Source organism: Hippopotamus amphibius, chromosome X, assembly GCF_030028045.1.
Source record: "Hippopotamus amphibius kiboko isolate mHipAmp2 chromosome X, mHipAmp2.hap2, whole genome shotgun sequence".
NCBI lineage: Eukaryota > Metazoa > Chordata > Mammalia > Artiodactyla > Hippopotamidae > Hippopotamus > Hippopotamus amphibius.
This window is the reverse complement of record NC_080203.1, coordinates 2,007,520-2,018,883: the sequence shown is the minus strand read 5'-3', so window position 1 is coordinate 2,018,883 and position 11,364 is coordinate 2,007,520. Positions and strand designations below refer to the sequence as shown.

Below are 11,364 nucleotides of genomic sequence, written 5' to 3'. Positions count from 1 at the left end.
GCACCTTAAAGGGTCGGTGAAGAAGCAAAGAGCGTTCAGGCGGGCGCCCAGGTGCTCACGTCCCGGAAAAACCCATCCAAGGCCAGCGCAGGGCGGCGGGGCCACGCCCACAGGCTACGAGCCGCCCCAGCGGGCTGCGCAGGCGCTCTCAGACCCGGCCGGCGAAGGCGGGGCGAGGCCCAAGGCGCACGCGCGGACGCGCCAGCGCCCTGGGCCGCGTCCGCCAATGAGATTGTGCAGACGTCCCGAGCGCGCCTGGGGCTCTGCCCCGCGAGCCCGGCCCGCCTCGCCCCGCCCCGCTGCGCGACACGAACGGGGCGGTGCACAGGTGGGCGGGTCCTAGCGGCGCGGCCTGACGGCGGCGGGAGTGCGCGATCGTTTCCTCGGCGGTGGCCCACGCGGCTCGCACGCTCAGCGGGGCAACATGGCGGACGCAGAAGGTGAGGGTGGTTCTCTCGCGGGTGGCCGCGCGGGTTAGCGCGGGCTGGGGTCAGGTCCTCCGGCTGGGAGAGCCCGGGGTGGGGGGACAGCGTCGAGGCCCTAGATCTCCGCCAGCTCCAGGCGCCGGGCCTTCTGCCGACCTTGTCGCTTGGCCTTGGCTCCACGGGCGAGGGCGAGAGAGCGAGAGGCCCCCGCGGTGACGTGACGCCAGCAGGCCCGGGCCTCCCGCTGACGGTACCGTCCCCTCAGGGCCCGGGTCGCCGCCGCCAGCTCGGACGCCGCGGTCAGCGCCGCGCGATGAGGGGAAGAAAGGGGGCCGAGGGCTCGTGCGTGCGCGGGGCGCGAAGTGGAAAAAAGTTCCAGGGGCCACAGGCTCTCGGGGACCGTCGGACGGTCGCGTAGGGAACTTACAGGTCCGCGGGGCCGAGCGCCGTGGGCGTTTCAGCCGCACGCGGCCACGTGGTGAGCCGGGATGGAGGGCGACACGTGCGGCTGCTGTCGTGAGCCCGCCGGGCAGCCCGCGCGCTCGGCCTGACACGCGGCGGCTTCGCCTGCGATCCTAGACAAACATCCGTTTTCTCCCTGCCCTGATGCGTCCTGTTTTAAACTTCATTGCCTTTATTTTGGGGGAGCACACCCAATTCTTGTGTCTTTTTGTTTTAAGTACTTATTTTGCCGAAGAAACATAAGAAGAAAAAGGAGCGGAAGTCCTTAGCAGAAGAAGATGTAGCAGTGAGTAGAAATGTTTTACTTTGCTTTGACTGAAAAGAAAGGTTTCTTGGATGACAGGTTACAGAAAAGAAATGTTTTTAAAGGTTTCGAAGGAACGTGCTGTAATTGGGTGGTCGATGTGTAGAAGCTACACAACCCCCACCAAGCTAGGTCTTTGCTGTCAGGCACAGTTTGCTAAATGTTGTTGCGCACATCAGCTGCTTGCCCTGAAATTCTTTCTTATCAAAACCATTATGGTTTTTTCTCTTAAAATTGCTGTGCCCATCTTGGTGGCACTTCACGTATGCTTCTCAGTTCTTTGTTCATTTCTTCTTTTTCCTTTGGAGGTCCCAGTGAAAAGGCATAGACTACCTTGTTTTTTATTTCAAAGGCGTAGACTTCTGAGGTAGTAATGGACCTGTTCAAAGCCAGGTGGGAAATCTAACAGGCTGTGTTTTCTGTCCTGTGGCAGGAAATACAACACGCTGAAGAATTTCTCATCAAACCTGAATCCAAAGTGGCTCAGTTGGACACATCCCAGTGGCCCCTGTTGCTAAAGGTACGTGTTTCGCATCAGGTCAATGCCTGGCTTTTACATTGTTTTCGAGTATTAAACAGTTGATTAAGAGCGCTTCCTGGACTTAGGAAGCTCTAGATGAGGCCGCCTAAAGCACTGTTCCTCAAGGGGTCTGAGATGAAGAACCACGTTTGTTTTTGTTTTTTTCCCTTCATTTCCAATGTACCCAACATTTACAGAATACCAGTAAATTTCACAACAACATCAAACTGCTATCCTATTTTATAAACAGTTCTCAATTTCTGTTCTAAGCTTCACCTTACAGACCTGTACCGGTTTGTGGAGTAGGACATGCCTGATAGCATAGGCTTTGACGCCAGACCACTTTGGGTCAGGCAGTGTGTGACCTTAGGCTAGTTTCAACCTCTCTGAGGCTCTTGGCAAATAATGCCTTCTCTCTTTCGGAAGGAAAGCTGAGGGTTGCAGGAGGTCATACATGAAATGTGCCACAGTGCCTGGCTTGTAACATGTTTTCTAGAAGTTTTTGACTATTCTGTTGGGTTTTAAATAGGGTATTTCAGTAATGAGTTGAATTACAAGTTTCACAGACGAGGTAATGGGTGCCAGCTATGAGATTAGGAGGTGAGTTTACTGAAGGAGCCCTTGACAAACTGTTTGAATAAACCACTAAATGTGAGGTAAAAGAACAGCCAGGGGTGGGAGGCAACAGACAGAAAAAATAATTGCTGCTTGTGGGAAGTACCAAGATGAAGTTAATGGGCTTCCGTCAAGGGGAGCTTTTTCATGCTGGTGTTGGAGCCTGGGAAAGGAGAGTGAGAAGGGGTGGGCATGAGCTGTCAGGTGAGGGGAGCTGTGTTGCCAGTTGTCCTCCATTTGGCTGCCGTTGGTCCCTGAGAAAATCAAAGCTAGTCCATATTTTACTCACAAGCCTGCACAGTGAAGCCCAGTTTGTTCTGTAGCACCCCAGGAGGTCTTTCTGGAAGAAGGGTCAGATTTGTCTTCTTCTCACTCACATGGGCAATTTCTCCAGCGTGTGGGGACGCTTAGCAGTCTGTGGCGGCGGGTGATGGAAGTGTAGGAGCAAGGGCCGAAACGAGAACCTGACATGTCGTCACGGCATGGTGCATGGTGGCCTGACTCTTGTTTTCCACATGTTAACGACTTATTGTTTATTTTGTTATATCATTGCTTTCTAGAATTTTGATAAGCTAAATGTAAGGACAACACATTATACACCTCTCCCTTGTGGTTCAAATCCTCTGAAGAGGGAGATTGGGGACTATATCAGGTAAGTGTGTCGGGAGCAGGCACTGTTTAAACTTTTGTTCTTTTCAGAATGACCCTTTAACATCAGTTATTCAAGGAGGTGGTGGCATTGCCATAAATATGATAACTTGTACCCATGGTAAACTCTTCTTTTTACTCTTCAGATTTAGTTTTCATTAGAGGACCAGAGCCGATGACACAGTAATTTCTTTCCCATTCCAGGACAGGTTTCATTAATCTTGACAAGCCCTCCAACCCCTCTTCACATGAGGTGGTAGCCTGGATCCGGCGAATACTTCGGGTGGAGAAGACGGGACACAGTGGCACCCTGGACCCCAAGGTGACTGGTTGTTTAATAGTGTGCATTGAACGAGCCACCCGCTTGGTGAAATCCCAGCAGAGTGCAGGTACGTGGGAGAGGGAGGGAAGATGGGGCTGCTTTGAGGTTGGAAGGCTTTCTGTGGTTCCTTTCTCTTCTGCATTTTGGCTCTCAGAAATGATTTCTTCATTAGTAAAATCAGGAAACAAAAACAAACAATGTAAGCAAGAGATACTCTTGGTTTGCACGTGCCTTCGGCCCTTGGCCAGATCCTGGCGGGGCTGCCTTGTTTGGAGTTTCTAGGTGCTTTTTACGCGCACATTGATCTAAGTGGATCTGCTTCTAGCATTGAGGCAGAGCGGAGTCCCAGCCCAGCTCCAGGCCGGTCACTCCACGCTTCTCCAGCTGCCCTGCTGCTTCTGCCTAAAATGCCTCTCCCTCATTGTCACTGGGGAAGATTCTCCTTGACCTTCTAAGGTGATCTCCAGGCAGGCTTTCCATGGGTGCTCCAACTGTCCCTGTCAGCACATTGCAAGTTGAACTCTCGAGAGTATCTTCATTCCTTTCCCCTCTCTGCCCCCATGAAATCTGTCTGTCTTCAAATTTTACAGAAACAGGAGGTCAAATTGCCTGCTTGACTGGCAATTCTGGCTGTGCAAAATGGGAATCATATAAGTATATAGAAAATACAGAAAACTCAGCGGCCACACCTGACTACTCTTGTCATTTTACAGGCAAAGAGTATGTGGGAATTGTCCGGCTGCACAATGCTATCGAAGGGGGGACTCAGCTTTCTAGGGTAAGTCTGTAATGGAAGGGAAGGCATCTTTTAGCCACTGGGGTCTCTGAGGCCCTCGCCCTTTCCAGTGGGCTGCACATGGCAGAGGCACTCAGGTCATGTCCCTTCTGAGGGGCGGCTTCTGCTCAGTGCCAAGCCATCCCTGTGCAGTTGAAGAAAGGATCAAGAATTGAAAGGCCCTTTTAGATCCTGAATGATTGAAAGAGACCTTTTGTGTTTCAGTTGTGCCCTTAAACTCCCCAGATCTGCCCTTTGATCGTATTGACAGTGCATGCAGTGAGGATCTTTGTTTTGGTTTGTGCTTTTATTCTCAGGCCCTAGAAACCCTGACAGGTGCCTTATTCCAGCGGCCCCCACTCATCGCTGCAGTAAAGAGGCAACTCCGAGTGCGGACCATCTACGAGAGCAGAATGATCGAGTATGATCCTGAAAGGAGGTTAGGTGAGTCCTCAGGCCTGTGGGGCACTGTGCTGATGTAGAGCCTGTGTGCGTAGCAATGTGTTCTTGAAAATCAGAGTCTCTTAAAGGTAGGCGCCTATAGTATATGCTGTAGTCATGGCCTGTGTCTGTTGTCTCTAGTTTTGCTGATGCAGATAGAGAATAACTCTGGGTTTCTCAACCAGGGATGTGTTTCTTCAGGAAAATATGTGCTACTTTTGTGTGTGTGTGTGTGTCTTAGGAATCTTCTGGGTGAGTTGTGAGGCCGGCACTTACATTCGGACGCTGTGTGTACACCTCGGTTTGTTATTGGGAGTTGGCGGTCAGATGCAGGAACTCCGGAGGGTTCGTTCTGGAGTCATGAGTGAAAAGGTATGTCATCGTGCGGCTAAGAATTTTAGAGCCCCAGTTACTTAGATCTTCCAGTCCTTGCTGGAGCTGCACCTGCTTCACATCCCAGAAAAGGCAGTTTCCAAAGTGTTCAGTTCAGTTCAGGGCAGCTTCCCTGTTCTGTTAATTAAACTTTGGGACATTGAAACACAGGCTAGGGGGAATGAGTGAATGGAAAGCATAACTTTATCCATTTACCTCCTAGCCTTACAGATACGCTTGCTTAGATTTAGTACATCAACAGTTAAAGAGGTGACTCAAGAGTTGGAAAACTAATGAGCTTAGACTAGCAGCCAAGACTAAATTCATTCCGTGGTTGGAAGTGTGAGGTCCATTTGCCTGTTGGGGATACAATGGCACTTGAGTAATCTTCATACGCGGCTACTTTCCAGGACCACATGGTGACGATGCATGATGTGCTTGATGCCCAGTGGCTGTACGACAACCACAAGGATGAGAGTTACCTGCGGCGCGTTGTTTACCCTCTGGAAAAGCTGTTGACGTCTCATAAACGGCTGGTCATGAAAGACAGTGCAGTAAGTTCTGTTTGGACAAAATGTGAGCTCAAGAGATGAGACGTGGTCCATGTCCTGGACACTTCACTCTGTTTAAAGAGATGACATAGGACTTTGTGAACTTGCATTATTTTCCTTTGGGTTAATTTTCTTTTCTGGTTTCGTAGATTGGACACTGGACTCATTTATTTATTTTTTGTTAATAGAGGCATTTATGATTAACTTCTTATTAAATGAAAAACAAATATAAATTACAGTAGACGTTTGCTGCTAGGCCTAATTCCATTTTGAAATAAGGCAAATTAATTAAACATTTACTTTAAGAGTAAGTAACTTGGTGCAAGAAATAGACTATGAGCGGCACATAAAATCAGCCCTCCTGTAAACTGGGCGCTCTGTGTGTGCTGAAGACACATTGGTTTATTTAAATTATTGCTAGAAAAGGTGGTTTTGATGGGGATGAAAGGTTGAAACTAATGATAAGTTCATTCTCCTTTAGGGATCTCCATTAAAGGCTTTGTTTTGTTTAAATTAATCCTAGTTTGAGGCCATAAAACCTAAACATCACAGAGATTATCAAGCCTTTTTTCTTAGTACATTTACTAAATAACCTTATAGAGAGTAATTTTAACGATGAAAGGAAATGTGCAGTTGTTTGTGTTGTTTGAGCCTCCTCTTTAGCAGTTATTTAAGGATGAGTGGTCCAGAACTGTGAATAGCCTGATTTTTAACGGTATCATGATCAGAGAATGTGGCCTGGGGCATAATGAATTATTGTTAAACATGTAGCAATAAAATTTTTTTCTAACTTTTAAAGATACACATTTTTGTATCTATTTAGTCATTTGAGCTTGCTCGTTCCTGTTCACATCTTACATTACATAGATGTTTGATGACTGTATAGATGTTATAGTTTGTAATAAAAGGCAGAAAAACTAAGGCATACCAAAACATGCCCCTGTAATGATTAAAACAAGTTAATCACATACAATAGAATAACATAAATGTGATCACCCATTGTGCTGGGGTCAAACCAGTGGCTTCTGGGTGAACGTCAAGAAGACAGGGTGGCACAAGGCGGCTTGGACACCGTGCCAACAGGCTCCCAAAGTTACTCAGTCTTCATCACCCAGCTCTCCCTGCTCTGTCAGGGGTCCCTTCATGATGAGGAATAGAGAAGAGCCAGTAAAGGACCTGAGGCTGGGTTTCGCTTTCACGTGGAAGCCGCTCTATGCTGTGGACAGCAGTAGCTGTTTGCAGCCCCTGCTAACCGTTCTGAGTTGACATGCATGAGGCATCGGGTCCATGATGGGTGTTGCCGTGACCCTCAGTCCCTTCACCAGCTGGACTGCGGCCAGTGGCTGTGGATGCTGTTCACCCTCTCTCACAGGCTCTGTCCCGACGTGGGTGCCCGTGACTGGGGTGCTCACGGAGGGCGCCATCCCTGCAGGTGAATGCAATCTGCTATGGGGCCAAGATCATGCTCCCGGGTGTCCTGCGATACGAGGATGGCATTGAGGTCAATCAGGAGATCGTGGTCATCACCACCAAAGGGGAAGCCATCTGCATGGGTAAGAGGGAAAGGAGCCCTCATCCCTCTTGCACCATCACAGCCACTCGCTAAGAGGGGCTCTCCAAGGCCTGGCCTTTCGGGTTGATCTAATCACTGTTGCTTGGGGTCTGTCGGGGTGGTCACCACCAAGGGCCATGCCACACAGGCATAGGTAGGAAGGGGGTAAGTGGGGTTTCCTCTTGTCCCGTTGGCTGCTGTTAGGAGCTGTGTCTCAGCGGTTAGGCTCTCCAGCGAAAGGAGAGGAAATGGTCAGTGAAGGGGGATGGACGTGTATGGTAACCAGAGCCTTCAGTGCACTTCTGGTCTGCTTGCAGCACTGCGTTGTGAAAGTTTAGCTACCGGTGGATCGTCTGTGTGTGTGGCCTGAGCTCCAGGCATAGCGTCGTATCTTTGGGGTTGCTTGTTGAGGTGTCCCTTCCCCTCTGGCTGCTGGCCGGGGAGGTGGAGCCCTCCGTGGCCATCTTGCCTGCTCACAGCTGAAAAGGGATCCTGATGAGGCGCTTTATTTCTGGTGTAAATTACATACATTAAACAAATAGCTCTGATTTACTGACGAGGTCTCCTCTGAGGACCTAGGAAGCATTGATTTTTATGAGCGTGATTAGTGTCAGTCTTTTTTGAACCGGAGAAGTTGAACATGATTTCACAGGCTTTCTTCCCCTAATGTTGGATTTTCTCCATATGCAGTCCTCAGCAAAGGAAACCTGAAGGCTGTAGAGCTTAGAGTTTTAAAAGTTGTATAAAACTGGCATTCTACCCCATCAGTTATCAAGTCTTTCCCCTTCAAATCATTCTTTTATCTCTTTCCAACGCTTGTAGCTATTGCATTAATGACCACAGCAGTGATCTCCACCTGCGATCATGGTATTGTAGCCAAGATCAAGAGAGTGATCATGGAGAGAGACACTTACCCTCGGAAGTGGGGTTTAGGTCCAAAAGTAAGTGGGACTGGGTGTGTGCCCTGCCGCCTTACTCAGTTTTGCCTTGTTGAGTACTCACTCGGGCAGCTCTTAGTGTGTCTCCACTGTCACGTCCTTGCTTTGTGCTGGGCTCTGGGGAGTCGATGGTAAGTAGAAACGGGCGTGTCTCAGACCTTAGAGATTTCAGTCTAAAGGGGACAGTAGGTGGGCAAGACTCAAATCGCACAGTGGACTGGTGAGTTTCAGCATAGTTGAGGGCCTTAGGAAGGGGTGTGGAGAGGTGCCTGGCACCTCAAGAGTCCACAATGAGGGCTTTGGCCTGGCGAGGGAGTCAAGGTGAGGGATCTTTGCTTGAGCCATGCCAGTGTGGGGTACATAGTGTTAGATATTGAGGTGAAGTGGGGAGGGAAGAGTCCAGGGCCACTGAAATACCATGTGCAAAGGCCTTGTGGTCAAAACGACATTGCAGAGGCTCCCAGTAGTACAAAAAGGTTTGCAGCTGTTGACAAGTCCCATGTTTGAGTTCTGAGTGCTCTGCTGAGGACATCCAAGGGAGGCACCCTATTTGCCATGTGTGTGCGGTCATGATACCTGTTTGATGTGTTGATGCTGTTCTAACATTGAAACTCTGATGGTCCACCAGGCAAGTCAGAAGAAGCTGATGATCAAGCAGGGCCTTCTGGACAAGCATGGCAAGCCCACGGAGAGCACGCCTGCCACCTGGATGCAGGAGTACGTGGACTACAGGTGAGGACGGGACATTTCCCAGCCCTGTGGTGGGTAGAGGGCACGTCGGCTGCAGTGGTATAGCGACTGCAGGTGAGGAGGGGAGGGTGGGGAGCCCTGAGGGGTGGGTGCAGCCTCCTGGCTCCCTGGATGAGGATCTCAACTCCGAGTGAGGGCACGGAACTCAGATGTGGGGAAGGGGTGGATTTAGTTTGGGGGAAACGTGCTAAACGCAGGACCGACAGGACTCGCCTTGGGGAGGAGTGGCGGGCGGTCCGCCATGCCTGCCTGGCCTGGTGAGGGCATTGGGCCCGCCCGGCAGACAGTTATCCCTTTCTCTTCTGGCTCATGGGCTCTAGAGGGAGTCCGTCTGCAACAGCAAGTGGTGAGTTGTTCTGTCCAGCATCAGTATTTTGATGGTGGCTGTAGACTGGCCAGGTATGCTAGAGACGGTATTAGTGCAGCTGTGCCTCCCCGCGCGCCCTCAGTGACTCTTCACCTGTCGCTCCCACGCCTCTCGCAGCGATTCTGCCAAGAAAGATGATTCTGCCAAGAAAGACGTGGTGGCCAAAGCAGTCAAAGCCCCACAGGTAGCTGCCGAAGCAGTGAAAACCCCGAAGGTGAGTGGCACGCTGTGGGGGCTTTGGTGTCCAGCCACCCACGCAGGCTCGGCAGGGCGGCGCTTCCTGACCCTGCAGGCTCCAGTTCACGGTCCCTCTTCTGTGTTGGATCCAATCAGGATCTTCTGTGCTGGCTCCTCCCCTTTTGACTTAAGGAAAGTTTCTCGTGCATCTGCCCAAGATCTTAACATGGGATTGCTTGTCTCCCCCTTAGCGGAAGCGAGAGAGTGAAAGTGACGAAAGCTCTCCGGTGGCTCCACAGTTGGTCAAGAAGGAGAAGAAGAAGAAGAAAGACAAGAAGGCCAAAGCTGCCCCAGAGAGTGCGGACGAGCCGGGAGATGGGGTGCGAACAAGCGCGTCCAGGGCCCTTGGGCTCGCTTTGTCCTTGGAGGGGCAGGAACTGCCTGCTGGTGCCGGCTTGGTTGCCTGGGGAGCTGCCCTGTGGGGAGGACGGGGACAGGCCCAGCTCTTTATAGCAACGGCTTAGAGTTCAGGTTCTGCCCACAGTGGGTGGGGAGGATGCGCAGCTGGGGGATCTGAATGCCAGGACGTCAGGGAGAAATGTGGGCCCGTGTTATGTGCACGATGTATGTGATGCAGGGTATTCTTGCTTGACTGTGGAACTTCCCTGATTTCCTCCTGGGGCTTTCTCTCCTCCCAGGACAGTGAAACCACCAAAAAGAAGAAGAAGAAGAAGAAAATAAAAGTGGAAATCGTTTCCAAGTAGTAGAGGCCGCTTGAAGCACTGTGTCCACGTGGGAGGAGGAATTAAAGCCTTATTGAGGAAACATAGCTCTGTTTGTCCTTGAGGGAGTGGACCTGAGGTCCCAGAAATGGTGGAGAGTCCGTCACGCTGGAGCAGCTGCTGAGAGCTTGGTGGCGTCCCCTGGCGTGGTCATCCCATCTTGTCCTGCTTTAAGGACGCTGGTGAAGGGGGCGCGTCTCTGCCCAGCAGAGTTGGAGTGTCTGCCCAGTGAGCGTCCGCAGCTGTTTCCTGGGGGCTGTTTTAACATCACGGGCCTCTCCTAGTGTGCTTCTCCCCGTTCCCTTGTCTACAATGTTGGTAAAAGTCTGCTCAGCAGAATGGTCTAGAGCAAGTAAAAAAATGTAACTGAACCATGTTATGAATTGAGGAGATAATCTTTTCTCCAGCGTCCTGTGAGGACAGTGGTCTCTTCTAGTGTCAGAGTCCCATCACCCTGTATTTCCCTTCAGATGGAGGCCTGGCCAGCGGCTCTGGTGTTCCATCTTTTGAGCTGTTTCTAGGCCCTCTCCGGCCTAACAGTCTCCTGTGCACTTCCTCACAGCTTGTGGGTATAGACACCACTTCAGGCACCTAAATCCACCTGACTGTGTGAGAGAAGCCAAAAAAACCATTCCTCCATTCTTTGCTTTAACCCTCAGTTACTTTCATTGCTGGGAGAAGGTTGTACTTTTTACTTATTAAAGATTACTTATGAAGTTTTTAAAGTATTCCTGTTGGATTTTCTAATTGTTGATCTCAAACAAGAAGAACAGAAAATATATTTGGATTAAAAATGTAGGGACCTTTATGCCCTAGTTGAAATTTGATACTCTTCCTTTATGTTTGGTTACTTTTCTTTTTCTGGTTCTGTGTCTTGTAACATTCCCTTTGGGCATGTCATCTGGCATGGGGTCAGCTACTCCGCAGTCTGCATTAAGACACTGACGAGGTAAGAAGAGAGGCATCACAGGTTAAGTGATCTCCAGACCCATGGAGAGGAGACAGGTTCTCAGTGTTATGTGGTAGGTGTGCAGGGCAGCAGGTACCAGTGCCTGTATCTGGGCTCTGACTCCACGATGGGAGCCACTGAAGCTTTCACTCGCGCTGATGGTGAGGTGAGTGACAAGAAGCGGAGAGGGGCAGTGGTGGAGGGTGTTTAGGAATCTGAAGGCGCTGGGGAGAGGAAGGTCTGGGAGCATTTGTGGGGGAGGAGTGTGGCAAGGGTCAGGACCGCACACCTGGGCCTGGGGGCAGGCTTGGCCCTGCTCTAGATGTGCCAGGACGTGCGCCTTCGGGAAGCAGAGTGGGCTCTCATCTGGGTGCTTGTCTACATGGGCACCAGCCTCAGGAGACCTGGGCTGTG

The 11,364-nt window shown here is 50.7% G+C and overlaps 1 protein-coding gene and 2 non-coding genes across 3 annotated transcripts; all 3 read left to right on the top strand.

The window, feature by feature from the left end:
• Positions 1 to 299: 299 nt before the first annotated feature.
• On the top strand, positions 300 to 10,733 carry DKC1 (dyskerin pseudouridine synthase 1). Its single transcript, XM_057718718.1, has 15 exons — positions 300 to 440; positions 1,106 to 1,173; positions 1,625 to 1,711; positions 2,887 to 2,978; positions 3,179 to 3,363; positions 4,010 to 4,074; positions 4,389 to 4,515; positions 4,754 to 4,884; positions 5,295 to 5,438; positions 6,868 to 6,988; positions 7,810 to 7,928; positions 8,554 to 8,657; positions 9,160 to 9,256; positions 9,471 to 9,599; positions 9,918 to 10,733. The coding sequence occupies exons 1-15, from the start codon at positions 425 to 427 to the stop codon at positions 9,981 to 9,983; spliced, it is 1,551 nt and encodes a 516-aa protein (XP_057574701.1). The 5' UTR covers positions 300 to 424; the 3' UTR covers positions 9,984 to 10,733.
• On the top strand, positions 4,983 to 5,117 carry LOC130842765 (small nucleolar RNA SNORA36 family). Its single transcript, XR_009050559.1, has one exon. It is a non-coding gene; the product is annotated as a small nucleolar RNA SNORA36 family (small nucleolar RNA).
• LOC130842766 (small nucleolar RNA SNORA56) lies at positions 8,953 to 9,080 on the top strand. The gene has a single exon (XR_009050560.1). It is a non-coding gene; the product is annotated as a small nucleolar RNA SNORA56 (small nucleolar RNA).
• Positions 10,734 to 11,364: the final 631 nt, after the last annotated feature.

What these genes read in the sequence shown, in the direction of transcription:
- DKC1 (XM_057718718.1), top strand. An exon ending in TAGCAGAAGAAGATGTAGCA is followed by an intron (nt 1,174 to 1,624) that starts GTGAGTAGAAAT and finishes GTCCTGTGGCAG; the next exon opens with GAAATACAACACGCTGAAGA. An exon ending in GAAATCCCAGCAGAGTGCAG is followed by an intron (nt 3,364 to 4,009) that starts GTACGTGGGAGA and finishes GTCATTTTACAG; the next exon opens with GCAAAGAGTATGTGGGAATT.